This window comes from Pristis pectinata, chromosome 5, assembly GCF_009764475.1.
Source record: "Pristis pectinata isolate sPriPec2 chromosome 5, sPriPec2.1.pri, whole genome shotgun sequence".
Taxonomy (NCBI): Eukaryota; Metazoa; Chordata; class Chondrichthyes; order Rhinopristiformes; family Pristidae; genus Pristis; species Pristis pectinata.
In genome coordinates, this window is record NC_067409.1 from 79,466,200 (window position 1) to 79,486,861 (window position 20,662).

Below are 20,662 nucleotides of genomic sequence, written 5' to 3' on the forward strand. Positions count from 1 at the left end.
ACTGTCTCCTTGCATTTTTTTATTTCATCTTCAAGCTGGGGCATGTAATAGTCAAAACAAGTTCTACAAAGAACTCAAATTACAGATGTACATATTCTGCATCTCTAAAACCTTCCCCTTTTACAAAATTAAAACCATAGCCTTGCTTTGAAAACATTTAAATACAGAAAGATCAAATCAAAGGCAAAGATAAAAATTAAATTGCTTTAACAGTACATGCAACTGTGTTCCAACTTCAAGCTCAGGAAGAGCAGCTACTTTTCCAATTCATTCAGCTAGACTCTAGCTAGTGAGAAATAACACATGCTTAACCATAAGGAACTTATTGGGTAATTTATTCACAACTCATTCAAATTTACAGTTCATAAACAGGTTTAAAAAAACTAGTACACTGCTAGAAAATTTAACAGATAAAAGTTCAAGTCTTAAAAGGCAGATCTATAGCTAAAGAAGCCAAATCTAGTTTGAAAGATGGTCGATTGATATTGGCATAAGATAGTCTACATCAATCCCCGCTTAAAGAAATGCATTCTTATTTGTGCTGGTGTAATTCAATTTCTCAATCGACAGGGAATATGGTAGCAATGCCATCTTATCACTTTGCTGATTTCTTTGAACCAGGACCATTTCATCATGAAATCCACTGAAAAGTAAAATTTAGAATATCATTGACAGCATCAATTTAGTCACCCAACAATGGCATGGATGTGCATGCCTGTACACTCCCCCCCCCCCCCCCCCGCCCCCAATTATTTGACACTAATGGAGAGCCCCTAATAGCATTAAAAGCATTCCATTACCACTGCTTTGAGGGATCTTTGATTTATACAAGGCTTAAATGAGCCAATTAATTAAACATTCTCCCTTATCCTCATGCCGTTTCTCCCCATTCTTCTTATTGTTATCATCAAAGAGTTATGTTCAGAGCCATCATCTGGCATAAATTTGACTGTAATATGCAAGCCCTTGCTCTTACATGGATCTTCAAGAACATGCAAGCATCATTATTACCCATTAGACCCCTTTACTCCTCATTCCCATCAAACTACTACCCATCTCAAACCATGCTAACTAGAAAGTACAGCAGAGCATCACACCAGTTCTTCCCATGTTCCAAAGATACATTTGTGGAGTTTATGCATATTGCAATTTATTCCTTAGTGTAGGTAAATGGCAAAAAAGAGTCCAGAGTTGATGGGTATGGGAGAGCAAGTTACAGGGCTGAAGGAAAATAATTGATTAGAGGGGGAATGATACTGATGGAGCTGATCTCCAGGGAGCAATTTATGGACTAGACTTGATGAGACAAATAGCATCCTCCGTATTAAGTATTTTTAAGAAAACACACTGCATTAATAGTACAAAATCAATATACTGTAGATGCTAGAACTAGTAGAATAATTCCCTACTTTTTCCTAGGTTCTGTTTAAAAAAAATATCAACCTAAAATGTTAACTGTTTTCTCCCTATAGGTCTGCCTGATTTCTTGAGCATTTTAACGTCTTATTTTGATTTCCAGTATTGACTATTTTGATTTTAGACTTAATTTTACTTTGATCAGTTCCTTACAACTTTCTCCCTGCAACCCAACTTTAAAGTTTTGATTTACAAATCAAGATTAAATACTTGGAATAATGAATACCTACCGCTTTCACAGTGTTCTTGACAAAATCTTTTTTGTCAGAGAGGTCATAGTCTGGATAGACAGCAAACACCTAAAGGAAATTAAACTAATGATAAAGAACAATACTAGAAGCTTTATTACAGGAAATAAAACACTTTTTTTAGAAAAGGAATTCAATATATTGAGGTGAGGGTACTATTCAGCTACTTGCAATTTAGTGAACATGCACTGAACCTGCCTTGTTTATGCATGATTATTTCTCCTGCCCAGATCAAATCACAGTATCAATTTCCATATAGTTTTAGCAAATGGAAAAAAATATGCACAGATTTGCCCTGTGGTTCTTGCCTACACACTGCTTGGTTGCTCCCTGGGAACCACAGTAGTTCCTTATTAAATCTAGGTATTGCTCCATCACCAAATATGTATCTGTGTACCAATGTACAAGGGCAGGTGTGGGTCACTCTCTCCTCAAATATTCTCTGCCACTTAATCAAATCATGGTTGATTAACTTTGCATTAAAAGGTTTCACAGACTTCTGCCACCATTCATGATCTTCAGAAAATTTACCTCATCTGTTTTAAACACCAATTCTTAGTTCTAGGTTCTCTAACTTCTACGCAAGGCTACCTACTCCTGCCCATGTAGATATACATAACATTGTACATTACGTACATGTTTAGTGATGGGAGCAATACTTAGATTTAATAAGGAACCTCACCAATGCCCTTTATAACTGGAGTATAACCTCACTATTTTTGTATTCAATTCCTGAGCAATAACAAGACTGTTTCCCCAATTTCTTGCTGTACCTGCATTCTAGACTTTTGCAAATCATAACCCACCTGCTGTATCTCTTTGTAGTCTCCTCATGACTTCATCACAACTTATCTGTTGGTCTTAAGCAAATTTAGCAACCATACCTTTGTTCCTTTCATCCAAACATTTATACAAAAATGTAAAAAGCAGAGACTCCAGCACCAATCTGTGGCACACCATTAGTTAAATCTTTCCAACTAGACAAAGCCGCATTTCTGCCTACTGTTTCCTGTTGGTCAGCTAGTGTTCTGTCAATGCCTACATCAGGAGTTTTTATTTTCCACAATAACCTTTGATGCAGCACCTTAGTAAATACCTTTGGGAAATCTTAGTACACCTACCAGTAAACCCCTACCCCACCCTCATTCCCACCATGCATTGCTTCCTCAAAGCAGCCCAACAAAATTAGTGGGCAAGTAGGATTGTCCTCCAAGCCAGTATAGGCCAAAGTGGCCTCTATGTTGTAAGGAAATAAGAAAAATTCAACAAAGTTTTATTCCTCAAGTCCCCTGTTATAACTTTCTTATATTCTATAGCTTCATGCTATGACACTTTTCTTTGAATAACAGAGTTACATTTGCTATTTTCCAATCTAATGGAAACTTCTTAATCTAGGGAATTTTGGAAGATTAAAAACCGTTGGATTAACTTTCTCACTAGCCACTTACTTTACTACCTTAGAATCAAGTCCACCAGGACTTAAAAAACACAACAATTTCCTCAGTATCATTGTAATTTTCCCATTTTCTTCCCATCCCTCTTTCAATTTCTGAGATGTTACTATTCTGAAATTCCAAGTGTTCTGTTATAATTTTAGAAAACACTCCAATCTTTCTTTAATACTAATCTAAACATTCTTGCAATAATGAACTAACAAATTCAGACCATTCAAACGAGTTGCATAAGCACTAAAGAAACATCCACCTTTTTGCAGATTTGTTTCATTGTGACTTCTTCCAAATTTGCATCAGCCAACAAGTTCATGACTGTTTTCTTTATTTCTTCATCTGTAGGTGGTTTCTTCAGTTTCTTAATCAATGGTTCATCATCTGAACCATCTTCCGATTCACTTTCTGATGAACAGTAACAAGATGTAATGAAGTTTCAAACAAGTCTCTAAACACAATAATACTTTAGATTGATAAAATATTGCTAAACATAACTGCACTTGCTGTACATCTGCCAGGCAACTTATCTTCCAGTATTGGGCAAAATTAACAAGATTCAAAATTTTGAGAAGGCTTTGGAATGTGGGATGGGGCAGAAGGGCACATGATGCAGGGGAGCTTATGACTGGATTCACTAGCAGAATTGATTGCACTCAAAAGGTGTCATGTCAGGCCATCCTAGTATTTAAGTACAAACCATAATGCATATGGAAAATATGAGTACAAGGAGAGAAAATGAACACCAGATTAGCCAAAAATGCACTATTAGGTTTCTGTAAAATGGATCTTTTTAAATACCATGTGCAGAGTGTCAAAACATCTCCTTTAGAATGTCAATCATTTTCTTTCTTCATGCCAATATCTTTTACAACATTCACCAGCTGAGATTGACAAAGCTCCCCTTTTTCATTATTACAATAGCAAACTGAGATTTGCTATTCTCACTGTATAACTGACCACTGAAAAGCTAAGATTACTTCAAAGAACTACTTCAGCAAGCTACATCTCTCTAAATGCAAATATTATGCTAAGAACTATATGCAACCCGAGTTTGAATTTCCAGTCTGTATTCAAATGGACATCTCTAATAGTAATCAAGTTATGACAGCACAATAGTTTGTGTACACAGACTTGGTGTTCAATTTTTATATGCAAAGTTACTTAAGAGAGCACAATACCTATCCAAAAATATTGCTCCTGAACAGATTAAAAGAATGGAACAATTTTACTCCACTCCATGTCAGTCATATTAAGGAATATAGCAGGTCATGAATTTGATTTCAAAGTTTTTACATCAATAGAAGATCTTTCCTAAGTAAACTTGAATATTCCATTTTCTGCACCATTGGGATAGTGGAAAAGTGCACAATCCTGTGCATTACAACTTCAGGCTGATAGTATCAATTCTTACCAAAGGGGCATTACAGAAAATTTACACCATAACTGTCTTCTAAAATATGACAATATTCAAATGCATGTAATTTTAAAAAGGCAACTGATAAGATCAGTAAAAGCATTTCATCTCCACACTGTTCTCAATTTTGTGGTTCTGTTACTGGAACCAGGATCCTTGGGTACAGCACAATGTCCATACAATGATGCCTCAAATCTCTATTTAAATATGATAACCCCAGGAAAATGCTGCAAATCTTATCCTAACACAAGCAAAGAAAAAAATTTATTCCCCTAACATTTTGGCCTTTGTTAAAATGCAACTTAAGAAAAATGTTTACTAACTCATGCCTAGCTTCTCAGTCAAAGCTACCTTTATAATGCCATTTCCCAAATGTAGGGAACAAAATTACATGAAATAGGAACCAAGTGGTACAGGAAGTTATAATACTGTCCTTACAAATTGCATGTCATCCTTGGAGATGAAAAACCTGTCATCTGCAAGCATACTAGGCAGTTTCTTTTCAGTTCTTAGTGGAAGCACTGTTCATCATTAAGCAAACAAATGCAATGAATCCAAGGAAAATTATACAATTGGTATACTTATTGGTATATTTATTGGTACAGGACATATCCTCTTTCAGGTCAGGACTACTTTGCATCTAAACTACCATAAGCCTGGTGCCAGCACCGAATGCAAACTAGGGAGAATGCAAACTGTGCTACTAAGTCTCAATAACATTCAGTTAAGAGAATTCTTTGTTTAGCTTCTGTATTAAATTTTATCAGTTTTAGAAAAAGATTTTTTTTTTTGAATAGTTTAGAGGAATAAAAGATGGACAGAGGAGCATAAAAACAAAAATCAATGACTGAAGGTAGTCAGAGCAATTATACAAAACTGCACATCTTACCTTAGTAATTTAAACTTATTTTGAGGATGCGAGTAAAACAAAGCAAGGGAATTTTTCCCAAACAAGCTAACAGTCCCCTCTCAAACATAATGTATCTGTTAATCGGTCATTTGTTAATCTCACAAATGAGTTACTTAAGTACTTACCCTTCTTGGCAGGAGCTGCAGGTTTTTTTGCAGTGCTACTGTCAGCCTTTTTCACGTTTGTTATTTTAGTATTTTGTCCCTTCTTGCCTTTAGGCACAGCTTTTGTTGTGGCTTTCTCTTTTTTTGTCACTTTCTTTGGTGGCTGGAGAAAAAAAAGACATTCTCAACACTCCCAAAATATTCAATGCCACTCTGTGGTATGCTTTAGGGTTACAACAAAGTGATTTCCAAAAACTGTATGAAGCCAAGGAACCCGTCCCAATTAAAGACGACCAATCATTGCTCAAAATCAACGGAATTATAGAAGACTGCAAAAAAAAAATTCAGATTATAGATGTCCCTTAATCAACATTAATTAGAGAAATTAACTACTTTCAGTAAACAGCGATACAATTCTAACACAACATACTATGTAGAATGCAATGCAATTCAAATACCATCTTATTTATTCCTTATGTAAATTATGAATCAAGGTCATCCAGTAATTGTTCCAGTGGTTTTTTTTAAGTATCAAAATTAAAGGAAAAATTAGTATTACCATGTGAACGAGGCTGGATTGAGAGGGAATGCGGAGAAGCAAGATGGGGTCTCGGGGGTGGGGGGTGGGGTTAAAAATGTGGAAAGCATAGTATGGGAATGTGTTTTGTGGATGACTGTGTGGATAGACATCTGTACGTGGGTAGAATGCAAAAAAGTAAATGCCCACACCAGAGCATGAAGTTCTCCAAATTCCTTTGGACCAAGACATTGTTCTGTCATGACTATGTGGTAACTAGTATGTTGCAACCATTACATTAAAAGAATTCATGCACAGGCTTCTTCTACACTGTGTTGGCAAGTCATCCTTGACCCTGAACAACTGCTTAGGGATAAATAAGGAATTCCACTAGACCTAGTCCCAATTACTTCATTTAACAGCTTGAAATCTTCTTTCCACTAACTTGCCCAAAAGTCACTTTATGTAGTATCATTTCTATAAAGTTGCAATGCCGATTATTTGACAAGATCTAACATCAATCTATTTGGCTTTCACATCTTGTAACTGTACCCTCAGGTCTTGATTTATCAAGTTAATAGTCTGGATTTGCTTTCTATATGGTTTATCATGATCACCTACTGTTCAGTACACTGTTAGCATGATTATACACCTTAAAACTTTACTTCAGATTTATAATTGTGTTTACTCTCCCAAAGCAATCTTGATTTGTCTAACTGCTTCCAATCACCTAATAATTGCCCATTCTTCTTGATAACTGAAAAGGACAAATCAATAGGACTGAAGAATCACCAACATTTAGTAATGAACGACTTTTAACCATAGAAAGAAAACTGCAGACAATTCAATTTTCCCATGAAATCTATTAAAATGGAACCACATCAATATGTCATCACTTGGACTTCACCAGACACCATGTTTAAATTTTCATTTGTGTGTAACTGACACCATGGCATTAGATTACAGGTCACCTGCACTGTAGGAATAAAAGCTTCATAAAACTTTCTCTCTGATGTCCATATACTTGAAATCCCTTGAGTAAGGAATGAAGTGCAGTGCACCCAGATTCAGCGTGATTTGCACCTTCTAGGTCAGTGAATCAATAACTGGCAGATATAAATACTAATGAGTAGAAAATATTTTTGATGTTGACAATTGTAGCAACAAGAACCTGATCATCAGTTATTAAATGGACTATCAAAATTACCGGGACAGAGATCCAAGAATTATGTAGTGAATACCAAATGAAAACAGACATTGCATGTAATACATCTCCAAATCACAGATTTCTGTTTACCCTCTTCCCACTAACCCTTCAAAAGCACCCAAGACAGTTCATGACTTTATAGCCCAAAGTCCCTATGAAATTCCAACTGGACTCTGCGTCTACTCTCAATCAAGTCCTCTCTCACTCTTACAATTACAGACCAGTATAGACCTTAAAAATAACTAGTTAATTCCTGAAAAGGAAAAAAAATCTACAGCACTTTCAAGAATGATAATTACAAACCTCTGCTGCTTCTTCCATATCACTTTCATGTGAAGATTTTTCCTGTTCTTTCTTTTCTTCCTCACTGCTGGATTCATCTGTAAGAATCTCTTCTAAAGCCTTGGATTTCTTCTTGGACCCTGAACTTTCTTTCTTTCCACCCTTTTGACGCTTTTTCTTAGGCTTTGGTAGTGACTGCAAATATAGTTAAATACAAAATAAATCTGTTAAAGGATTAATTGAATCATCATACCTGCGATCTGCAAAGTAGTTTGACTAACTAGTTGTTAAGGCATGTATTAATTTTATTCAATTATGCTGCCTATTTGTTCTGGTTCAGAGATTTTGCTTGTGATTACATAAATGGATTTTAGCAGAAACTTGAAGTAAACCTAATTATAAGCACATTTTTGATGTCTTTATCTTTGCTTATAAATAAATATCAAGTTATCAGAGTCACATAACAAGGAAACAGGCCTTTCAGCCCATCATACCCATTCTGCCCTTCAAACACCCATCTATATTGATCCCATTTACCAACAATTGGTCCATAGCCTTCTATGTCTCAGTGATTCAAGTACTTGCCTAGGTCCTTCTCAAAATGTTGTGAGAGTACCTATCCCTACCACCCCCTCATGCAATACATTCCAGATTCTAACCAGGCAAAAAAAAATTCCTCACATCTCCTCCAAAATTCTTACTTCAAATCTCAAGTCCTCTAATTTTTGACCTATGAGGAAATGTTCCTACTATCTATCTATCCCATCTATACCCTTCAGTTCTGCACACTTCTGTCAGGTCCTCCTTCAGCCATCTCCACTCCATGCTATCCAGCCTCTCCGAAATGAAACACTCCATTCCAGGCAACATCCTGGAAAATCTCCTCTGCAACCCCTCCAGTGCAATCATGCCCATCCTCTAATCCAGAAACCAGAAATGCGCACTGGTTAGAGCACAGCTGGAATCCTATATTTCATAAGGTTATACCACAACTTCTCTGCTCTGGCTAATGAAGTCAACTATCTTGTATGCTTTCTTCACCACCTTACTTACCTGCACGGTTGCCTTAATGGATCCATGGACTTGTACACTAAGGCCGCTTAATACTCCCTAGGGCCCAATCATTCATTGTGCATGTCCTACTGATCACTTATCAGGATTAAATTCCACCTGCCATTGCTCTGCCCAACTGATCAATATCATCCTGTAGTCTAGAATTATCCACCTAACACCACCATCAATTTTCATCCTAACTACAAACTTACTAACCTTACCTCCTGCATTAGCATCCAAATCATTAATACAACGAGGGTCCAGCACCGACCCCTGTGGTACACCACTGGTCATAAGCTTCCAATCACTAAAACAATCCTCCAGTGTTTTCCATTACCAAACCAATTTAGATCCAGTTTGCCTTGGATCCCATGGGCTAAGTTTTTGGACCAATTTCCCATCTAGAACTTTGTCAAAGGCTTTATTAAAGTCCATGTAGACTCAGTGCCCTCATTAATACATTTAACCATCTCTTCAAAATATCCAATCAAATTGGTCAGATAGGATCTTTCCCCAAATAAAACCAAGCTGACTATTTTTGATTAATCCCCAATTTTCCAAATGTAGATTAATCCCATCCCTTTCCTAATAATTTCCATACTACATACATCAGACTTAATAGCTAATCCCTGCTGCCCTTCTTGAACTGTTTAGCTGTTGCAATTAAAATGATATCCTGTTACTGAGGTGTAAATTGCATAGTGAGTTTTGCCTTATTCCAAACAAGCAACTCAGATTTCACCACATCTACCTTCCCAGATGCTTTGGGTCTCATCAAGAAGTTCAAAATTTTTGATACAATTTCATCTTTAGTGCCCTTTCTTTCCAGATCCAGGACAGTACAAATCACCTTCAATACTGAAATTGGATTCCTAAAATTATGGGGAACAAACAGAAAATATCAATAGAACAGTACAAACATTAAAAAGCATACATGTTTTCATAAAAACAGAGCATCTTCAAGTACCTTAATGTAGCATCTTGTCCCATTGTCAGAGGTGAAGGTTTTGTCAGTGACTTATAGGCAGTCATTGAGCCATGGACCCTTCTTGCCTATACTTTGTCTGGATGTGGAAGGCCAGATGAGCTGACCTGCCACATTCGACAATCATCCTGCAAGGCAAAGCTGGCTCCAAAGGGCAATTACCTCTGATAAAGACATTTAAAATCTTTTTAAACTAATTCTGGGCACATTTTTATAAAGTCGTTCATGAAATATGGTGACAAGGCATTTGAAATAAAAGTATGCTGCTTGTAAGGCTTTACACTAAAACAAGAAAAAAATGACTTTGCTCTGATCTTGGAACTTTGATGCTCAATTAGCAGATTTTCTGGATTATTGGATGTTACCTGCTAATACCCAAGCATACTTAAAAAAAAATTCTTACATGTTACACAGTGGTATAATAAATTTTCCAGTGAATCCAATGAGTTGAAATGGAGCAAGAAAGATGCAAGCACCCCAGCTCTAGCTGCAAATTTTAACCACATTCCTGATCCCTGGTATTCAAACATCAACCTTGGCTCTGGCTGCGCACCTTGCCCGAATCAAAACCCCAGCTACACTCCCTGCTTGCACTGCGGACCTCTGGTTCACATTCCAAACTAGCGAGTGAGCCAGAAGCCAGACCATCAGGATTTCCAAACAATCAGATACCAGACAATCAATTTTTAATCTAATCAATATTTCAAATGTAATTTCAAATTTTGTAACGATGCCTTTAGTGCCTTCATCCAAACAATTTACATAAACTGCAAGAAATCGCAGCACTGATTCCTATAGCACACCCAACTAGAAAAACTGTTTATGTCTGCTCCATTTCCTGTTAGATCAATGGTCTTCTACCGACACTAATGTTACCTCCTACTCCAGGAGCTTTGATTTGTGGAAAAAACTATGATGTGGCACCTATCAAATGCCTTCTGGAAATTCTAGTTCATCTACTGATTCTCTTTTTTCCCCTCCACAACACACATCACTTCTGCAAAGAACTCCAGTAAATTGATCAAACAGGATTTCCCTTTCAAAAAAAAACATGGTGACTGTCAGAATATTATGACTATTTTTTGGTCTGCAGTTTCCTGCTTGGTCTCCCTATCTTTTTTAAATAATAGTTATATTTGCTATTTTCTAATTTGATGAAATCTTCCCCAAATCTCAGAAATTTTGGAAAATTGAAACCAATGCATCAACCATCTCAGCTAGTTGCGCTCCTAAGAAACCTTGCATTATAGAAAATCACATTATAAAAATAATTGTGTCAATGAGAAAAAGGGGTTGGGAGGTAGAGTTTCAGACACGCAATTAAAGTCATTTTTCCTGCAGGATTTGAGATGTTTTAAATAACTATAAATTTATTTTGTTACTTCAAGCTAAAAATACTAAATTCCATGTAACATTGTTTAACAGAGTATGGAAGTATGGAACAGAGGATAGAAGCAATTACATCAATTTCCAATGGCCTCCCATGGTCAAACTAGTAGCCTGTGTTCCTAAGAGACAATGGTGTCTGATTACTGTGAGGAGGTTACACATAAATAAATCATCCACATCCCCCAAACACAAGACTTCACCCCCCTCCCCCCAAGCAGTTTTTTGTCCTGCTTGTCAATTTCCAAAATCTCTCTTAAGTGGTTCTCCAGTTCCTAATCTAAATCGCATTACAACCAATTCGGCCCATGTAATGTAAATAGTGCTTCCATAGCCATCAATTGCATTGTACCCAATTTGTGTCATGGAAACACGCATTAAGGAAGAACTATATTTCCATATTACTTGCACCCAAACGACAAATTTAATTCAGACTAAGTACATGTCCAATTACTTTAATCCTAATTATTTTCTGGGATCAAGGTAACTGCGTTTTCAAATATTCTTATCCAGAGTACTCCATTTTGAAATTTCTCCTCTTAATAGTACGCAATGGGAAAATTGAATATTTGGTCACTCACTTTTTCAATACCTCTTCTTTTTTCTTGTGCTGGTCACTACCACTTTCAAATGAGAATCCAGTGAAGAGACGAATGTTTTTCTTCAATGTGGGAAGCTGAAAAGCATCAAGGATGAAAAACTCATTAATAAAATTTAAAATAAATTTCAGAACATACTGACTAGATTAGGGTATACAAAAAAAAGCATCATACCTCCCCATTGTAAAAATGATATATTTAAGTACTTGCATTTAATGAGTAACTCAGTGAAGAAATAGAATATACAGATTTTAATACTTGATCTGGACTTCATGAGCACTGACCTTAACTCTATTGCAATCAGGAGAGGACTAAAATCCCTTTTGGAAGTGTGTGCGTGTCAGTTTATGCAAAGAGCAGACCACATTGACTGTAATGTTGTGGGTCATCTCTGAACATCACTACTTATGGGTTATATACATACATAACACCAGCTCATGATTTGTGCTTCTGAAGGAATGCCCCCCTCCAGGGTCACCAGAAAATTCCACGGACAAAATAAAAATCTTTATTTTGGTCTAGTGCAAAGGCTGCATCTCAATTGAGTTCCCATGCAGAAAAACAATTTTAAGCATGGGACTCTTCATAAAATAAGCTATTAAACTGTTTTCATTTTTTGTTAAGAAGAGTCTTGGAGTCATACAGCATGGAAACAGTCTATTAAAATGATCGATCTCAAACAGATTTTCAGCATCTTACCGAACCTGGCCTATTGTATAAGATTTTGTGCAGAGTTTTGAGATCTTCAGCCTTAGTTTTGCCCATGAAATACTGTATCCTCTCAATTTCTCCCAGCCTTGTGCCTCTACCTATCAAAACAATATCATAATTCATTAATGTTTTACACCATTTTAATATTACACACAATTGCTCCAAGACAAATTTCCATGAGTTATCCAATCAAGATTTTAAAAAATACCTCAACTGGTTAAGTTAAAGAGAATCTAGGTTATGTACACCTTTATCTTCAACAACTTAAATCTTCCAAAGCTTGCTAAATTAGATAATCAACTAAGATAGTAGGGAGGGCTTCTAAAATAGAATTACATTAAATTTACACTACAGAATCAGGACCAACAGGTCCATCTTCCACATAAAACATCTTTCCAGTACATTACCTAACCAAATTAGCACATCATTAGCATATCAAGCATCTCAGCAACATACCAAAAGAAGACATCAGGAGATAGGAGCAGGGAGGGAAAAAATGACTGGGGTTCCTTTCTTCATGCAATCTGGTGACTCCAGCTGAAATCATCCTGTGAACACTGGATGAGGATCAGTTTTGGATGTGTGCCACACTTGGTTGACCAACATGATCATCTTCATAATTTATAAGAATCACTTCTGGGTTCTTTGGCTTCCTCGCACATTCCAAGGATGTGCAGGTTGATAGATTAATTGGACATTGAAGTGCACAAGTTAGTGGTAACATCTGGGAGGAGTTGATCAGAGAATTAAAAATAACTTGGATCAGTGTAGGATTAGTGTAAATGGATGGTCGATACAGACTGGTGGGCCAAAGGGCCTCTTTCCATGCTGCATCTCTCTATGGCTCTATAACTGACATTTGAATGAGATACACAAGTGGGCAACTTGCTTTCAGTTCTGTTCCCCAGCAAATATTCAAAATTTTTAAGGCAGCAGAAATCTTACATCTGTAAAACATGTTGAACACATCCAGGTGAGTTGGAGTTCCTGTACAAATACAAACTTGAAAGTTGGACAATTAAAAGTCCATTGACATTAATTTTTTTTTAAAAAACAAACCCTCCTTTAAGAGCCTGGTCAAAATAAATTCAATCATCCATTACTTATATAAAAAAACCCTGCATAGATTTAGTGAGAAGAGAACTAACCAACCAATGGCTTTCATGATACATTCTTTCCTTAGGCATTTCAAAGACTTTGTTAATTGTATATCAACTTACTTTTCCTTTAAAATTCAGCTTTTGCAGTAAAAATATGATGGAATATGGTCCTCTCCTTCCATGGCACATGCTTCACCCAAGAACAGAGTGCCACGAGACAAAAACTTCACAGCAAATCATCCCCATTCCTTCCACAGACCTTATGAGTTCTTTGCGATCTATCCAAACCACTCAAGTTTTGCCACATTTTTGTTTCCCCCACACACAAAACAAAAATCAATTACGACATTAAAACCTAGCAATTATGACCACAAAACTTTAGAATGTTTACCTTCAGGAATACTAAATGTCTCTTTTGCAGATGGTGTCACTTGTAAAGTCAGTCTTTCCACCTTTTTCTTTTCCCTTTTTCCCTCTACGATAGGGCTTCTTTCCAGTAATCCAACTGCAACATTAAATTGGTATCCTTGTAAATGATGTTAGACTTAAATTTTTTTAAATTAAAAAGGAACTGATTTGTACTCTACCTCTTTCCTCCTCTTCCTCTTCACTTTCCAGTTTTTCTTCTTCTATTTTTGTGGAAGACTTGTCAGGCTTATTTCTCTTCTTTGTTCCTTCAGCCTTTCCCCCTTTCTCAGGTGTAGCCATCTTTACAACTACTTCTATGACAGAATATCAATTAAAAAGAACATGCTCATTAGTAATTACATAGCTGATATTAGCATTTTGATAAAAATGCATTAGGACTAGAAAACAATCTGCTTAAAATAATGCAACCCCAAGCTCCCTAATAACTAGGTTGATTTTTAAAAAACCTATTTACAGAGCAGGAACATTAGTAGGCCGTATAACCGATCTGATATCCTGCCCAATACCCACTGTCCTTCAAGACCGAGTTAGATTCTTTATGAGTCAGCATTCACTGCATTCTGGAGTACAGAATTCCAGAACTGTTTACACTAGGCCATATCTAGCTGGTGTGGGACCATGCACAACATGTCTTTAAAGGCTTTCCACCACCTGAGCTTGAACATAGTGTGCTGTAACTCACCAGGTATGCAAGCTGAAGAGAGGCCTAAATAGTGATCTATAGGCAGTGTAGAGAAGATGTGGGATAATTTCCTTTCTTTTGTACTATGTAGACCTGTAAGGCTCCAAGTTTAAAAAAAAGCCTTGTAAACATATGCATGTAATCTTCCAAGTCCTGGTTCCTGCATTCCCATGAAGATTAAGGTTATATCTAACAGGGAATAGTTTAAAAGTATGGAATGATAACAGGGGCACATATCCATCAAGAAATCCTCTAATATTAGGACCTTTTACAAAGTAACAACTTATATTTACACAGATCTGTAATCACAAACAATATTTCAAAGCTAATCAGGACAGATAACCCAAGATTTCATCAATGTAGATTGTAGGAACATCTTAAAAGGAGAAGTAGAGGCAGACAAACTCGGAGGGAATTTCATAGTTTAAGGTCCTGTCAGGTAAAAAAAAACAATTAACATGGGTAATACACAAGCAGTCAAAACTGGGAGGAGCAAACAGACCTACAAGGGCTGAAGCACAATAACAATGCTCCCCAAACTATAGCACATATCGAACACATCCGATCTTAGGCCAAAAAAAAGGGAGAAATTCTGTAATGGGAGATTTATGGCTGGCAGTCAGGTTTCTCAAACCTTGGAAGGTGCATATGCTGCTGGATGTGGCAGGAGTGACCAAGTAGCATCCTCTTGAGTAGCCCATGGGTGGTCCACAAATCCAAAGGGCAGTCCGTAATCAACTGGGCAGGAGAGATGGATGAGACTGTAGTGGCCCTTATATATCAAGATTAGGACAATGAACAAAGTTGGTGCTGAAGACAAACATTTTGAGTTGGGACCAACACTCAGCTGCAGATATCTCACTGTAAGTCAGCAAGCAATCTGGCTGCTGAGGCAATGGAGAAATTATGAGCAGAGACTGAAGAAAAGAGGGGCATCAAAATGCATTTTTACACAATCTGTCACCAAATACCTGCCTATGAATGTAGAGGAGGTCAAACAGAGATCTTGCTGGACTCCCAAAATACTTTGGAGCACAACAGCTAAGGTAGAGGAAATAATTGCTCAGCATCATTACAGAAGATTCACAGGAAAATATTCTTAGAAAAATATTGAATTAGGTGAATGCATTTGGGCTGTGACAGGAAATCAGTAATGGAACCAGTGCTGATGGTTTCAAAAAGTCTAGTTTCATTAACAATGCAACTTTCACATTCGCCTAAGCAAGACCTAATTGATGACCCAAACTTCAGATGATCTGTGAAAACTAACAGCCATCTTCTGACAAAGGTGGTCAGCCATTTCACCTGACCTTCTGCAGCACAATCCCTAAGCACCAATATACTAGACACCCTATTTACCCAAAACTATAATCAACACTAGCTGGTTATGTTGTATACAGGCTAGATATTCTTTTATAGTCCATTTCCTGACCTATCAAATTCCTTCAAGAAAATTATGCGTGGGGTGTAAATGAATAATCACCCAGATAGCAGCATCTGAAGCAAAAGTGAAACAGCCTGTCCTGTTAGAACTCCTGACACCTTACACTACTATGAAACTGTGCCAGACACAAGGACTAGCTACAGGATGCAGTAATGGCATAAACTCACACAAGCTGGTGTTGTCAACACAATAAAGCCCCATCCCCAAGAACAAAAGCAGCAATACATTGAAAACAACTGCACCACAATTAAAATCCCAGAATTCTGCACCCATTCCTATCACAGAATAAAAACAGAAAATGCTAGAACACTCAGATCAGACAGCATCTGTGGAAAGAGAAACAGAGTTAAGGTATCAGGTCGAAGACAGTTTGTTGTAACTTCTTGAAACAGCAACATTACAAGGACTGAAATAGTTTAAAGTTGCATTCACACAAGCACAATAAAAGTCTTGCATAATATCACTGAGAATCTTGGAAGACTTGGCCTTGGACTTTCCTTCTTGTGCTCATTTATTTTGCACTACCCAAATTTAGTTTTTAGTTCATGGTTTAGCTTTATTTAAGCAATTGAACACCAACAGAAAAGCAAAAGAACTAAAGGTGTTGGAAATCTGAAATGAAAATAAAATGTTAGAAAACTTCATCAGGTCAGGAAGCATCTGTACAGAGAAAGGAAATAAAAATCTTGTTACCACTTCAGCTCCATGACCTGTCATTAGAACAGAAAAGTTGTAGTTGCAGGGAACAAAGGATCTGAACCTTAGGAAGGTCAAAAGACAGACTTAGCATTGTAAAAGGCAGCAAGAGCGGCCATTGCTGAAGATGGAAGAATGAACTAGAGGACCACAGAGGAACAGGTCCCTTTGGGATGTTGATAAGTGGAGAGAGAAATGTGACCATAATGACATTACACTGAAGACAGAAGTCCCAAAGATAAACTGTTGAATGTGGACATGGCAAACACTTTCCTTATTCTGAATGACAGAATGCTGGAATGCTAAGAATGGGTTTCCTCCCACATTCCAAAGACACACGGGTTAGGAAGTTGTGGGCATGCTATGTTGGCGCCAGAAGCGTGGCGACACCTGCGAGCTGCCCCCAGAACACTCTACGCAAAAGATGCATTTCACTGTGTTTCGATGTACATGTGACTGATAAAGATATCTTATCTTATCTAAGATACAAGATTTCATTCCACTTTCTCTGACTCTGTTACACCTATTCTGATGATTACATCTTCTGCATCAATGCTTCCAAAATGTCTTCCTTTTTCTTTAACAGTGAAGTTTCTCCTTCACCAGTTAAGGATATAGATGACAGCTTTTCCATTTTCCCTACACTTCGGTCTCAAGTTCCCTCAACCAGAGCAAGGAAAGCATTCCTCTCTCCCTCATCTTCCAATCTCCACGTCCAATAGATTATCCCCCAAAACTGCTTCCACTGGTCACTTTTTCACCTTTCTAGCATTCTGGTGCAGGAAATGGTACAGGTGTGGTCACAGCCCTATTAAATACGGTAGAATTAGTTCCAGTGTTTTTCTTTCTCGTTCCTTCTTGTGTTTTCATTAATATACTGCTATTTCTTTTTTATTTCTTATTTACATCTCCTCCAGGCAGATCAATATGTGATTATTTCACGTTCACCACATCCTCTCAGCAAGCACACTCACAACTTGTGTTCAGTCTCTCTTGATCCCTATCATTGATATTCTATTTCTTCTCTCCACCCTTTGCCATCTCTGCAATTTAGAAATCAAACACATTTTAAGTTTTAGTCCGGATGAAACGTCATTAACCTGATATGTTAATCCTGTTTTGTTCTCATCAGATGCAGTTGTATACTTACACTGAAACAAAAAAAACAGAAAATATATTGCATTTCAATTGCCTTTAAGGAATGATCATTTACAAATTTACTACCAAAGTCAGGTAAAATATGCATTCATTAAAGATTTATCCTAGTCAGATACATTTTAAAAAAATCACACCAGGCAACTGTACTACAGATTTGCATTGCTACTTTGTTGGCATCCAGTCTAATCACCTGGTACTTATCAATCAACCAGAATCGGAGGAAAGGTTGAAGAGTACAACCAGTGGCAATACTTAAGAGTTCAAAGTTGTGAGTCTAAAACCCACTCAAGGACAAAACATAGGCAACAGTTCCAGACTAAAACTAGAAGGAATGATGCAGAAATGTGGCCTTTAAGCAAAACATTAAAATTGCATTTCAGTCTGCTTTGCACATGGATGCAAAAAAAATCCTAGAAAAGCTGGAGAGTTCTCCTGTGCCTCAACCAATAGTCACGTCTGCAGGAAAAATTAGTAATGATCTCTTTGCCGTTTGTGGAACCTTACTGTGCAGAAGTTATCTACCAAGGTCCGACAGCAGTAACTACAGTTCAGACTTAAATGGTTTTAAGTGCTTCAGAACATATTCAGCCGCAAAAGACTCTATAATGATTTCTTTCAAATCATCAGTCTTGCACCAATGACATAATAGAACAAGTGGTTAGTGCCGTTGTACAACACACCACAGATAATAAAGTAAACATTGTGCCATTTGGTCTCCTTTCTTGATCTGCACTCCTCTTACCAGTTGTGCAGTGCATCTGATCTTACAGGCCAAGTTTAAAGAACACATGTATTACCCTTTAGTCAGCCAAGAATGTTAACATTACAGGCTCTGCATTTTGTTTTTAAATAACTTGCTAAGAATATGTCTAATATCTCAATTAGCATGGACCAGAAGCCACCGAATACAAACTATTTCCACAGCTCTCCTTAGCAAGTTTTAAAACCAGCATGCGATATTATAGCAAAATGCAATAAAACCTCTGAAATTGAATTTGTAAACCTTTGCGGTCATGCCAGATGTCACTTTCCTCACATATTATCATAGCATTAAGTTTCTATGCTTGAATAATGACCAGAAAATGAAAACCCACAAAAAGCAGAAGCGAGCATTACTGAATGGAATGTGATCATGAAAACCATCTCCCCTCATTTGAACTTCAAATCATACATACAGAAGGTGGGATTGGAAGAATATCTAGTGATTGAAAAATCTAAATATTTATTCTAATTGTGGTCAGGATGCGTTTCCTTTCTTGAAGGAAAATAAAAATGTTCCCATTTACTGTGCTCTCAAGGAGCCCAAAAATACGATGGTATTAGTCCAACAGTTCAATCAAGACAGCACTGGAATTTACTTTCAAGTGTTAGCATGTTCAGAGAATGCCAATTACTATTTAAAAAAAACATTAACAAGCAGAATATTGATATAATATGTACCATGTTTTGTAACAATTTAATTTTCCACTCTTCCCTGAGGAATAAAGCTCGAGTTTTACATCCGGTGCTTCTTGTAGATATTAACTCCTTCAGTACCATACTCAAAGACTTCATTGCACGGCAATTTATAATGGCAGGAAATACGAGAACGAGAAAAAAAATGCAGCACTTCGCGCAGAGAAACAACAGCAGCCAGAGGGAGAAATGGAGAGAATGAGCTCAGTGGGTTTGCCTTACGAGGAGGGATTATATTCACGAGGCTTGCATTCTATAGAGTTTGGAAGGCAAGGTAATCACATTGAAACCTACAACATTCTTACAGGACCGGACAGGGTATACGCACGGTGGCCATTTCGCCTCGCTTAGATGTTCTGAGACAGTCACGACTTAGACGAGGAGAAACTTCCTCCCTTAAACAATGAGTGATCTTTGGAATTCTCTTCCCCGGTAGACTGTGGAGGACCAACCACAGTCCATTCAAAGTAAAGTCAACAGATTATGGACTATTAAGAGAAGCAAGGATAATGCAGGAAAATGGAGCAAAGTTGGATCAGCCGTGATCTTGACGAATGGAGGACGGGCTCGGAGGGCTGAATCCCTACTTCTTTACCGTGGCTTTTTACCAGCGTTGTAACTTAATGCACGACGGCCTTGAAAGATGCCCTGTTTATAACTGATGCAGGAGGAAGTAACTGTGGGCAAAGCCTAGCGAGGAGGCGCGGCTACCCAGCGCCAGCTTGATCCACCTCCCTGCGAGGGAATGCAGACGGCATTATTTCCCCCCTCCCTCCTCCTCCCGAGAAAGGGGACCGGCCAGAGCCCGTTCCCAGAGCGGGTGGAAATCCACCCGCAACGGCCTGCTCCGGAAGGCCGCAGCGCCCTGACTCCTTCTCGCCCCCGGCAGGACTTTTCTCTCTCGCCAACTCCCCCAGCCTGCCGAAGGACGGGAGCCGGGAGCCAGAAGACACAAGATGTCGCGGGGCTTACCTGCGCTCCACGGGGGCGAGGCGGGCCCGCAACCACCAAGTGCTTTCCCTCCGGGGCAGCAGGCAGTGAAAGAGCGCGCCACCAGCAGCTCGATTCAAAATGGCAGTTGTGGCGCACGCGGCAAAGCAGCAGCCAATCCAAACGGGGAAGGAGGCGGTGTGCCGAGGCGCTCTTAGCAACTGGGCGGGAGCGGCGAGACAGCGCGGCGCTGACGGTACCTGGGCCCGCTAGTATCAACTCAATGGGCCGAATTGCCTCCTTCTAGGTCACAGCAATTCTGTAGAACAAAAATTATATATGTTTTTAGAGTTTTAACATGTTGTTTGCACAACAGGAAACGCTGCAAATACTCAGCGGCATCTGGTATTGATATTGGTCTATTATTGTCACATGTACCGAGGTACAGTGAAAAACTTGTCGTGCGTACCAATCGTACAGGTCAATTC

The 20,662-nt window shown here is 38.0% G+C and overlaps 1 protein-coding gene across 2 annotated transcripts; it reads right to left on the minus strand.

Annotated features, from left to right (window-relative positions):
- Positions 1–2: 2 nt before the first annotated feature.
- Positions 3–20,373, minus strand: dek (DEK proto-oncogene). 2 transcript variants are annotated; one of them, XM_052015528.1, is made up of 11 exons: positions 20,217–20,373; positions 13,968–14,102; positions 13,772–13,885; positions 12,269–12,378; positions 11,552–11,646; positions 9,351–9,471; positions 7,568–7,741; positions 5,562–5,703; positions 3,369–3,517; positions 1,647–1,715; positions 3–643 (listed from the first exon to the last, which is right to left on the minus strand). In XM_052015528.1, exons 2-11 carry the CDS (start codon positions 14,086–14,088, stop codon positions 632–634), a joined length of 1,107 nt encoding a protein of 368 aa, XP_051871488.1. In that variant the 5' UTR covers positions 14,089–14,102; positions 20,217–20,373; the 3' UTR covers positions 3–631. The 2 variants fall into 2 exon arrangements, with proteins under 2 accessions (XP_051871488.1, XP_051871489.1); XM_052015529.1 differs by having other exon boundaries at positions 13,968–14,099; positions 20,217–20,332.
- Between the last annotated feature and the right edge of the window lie 289 nt (positions 20,374–20,662).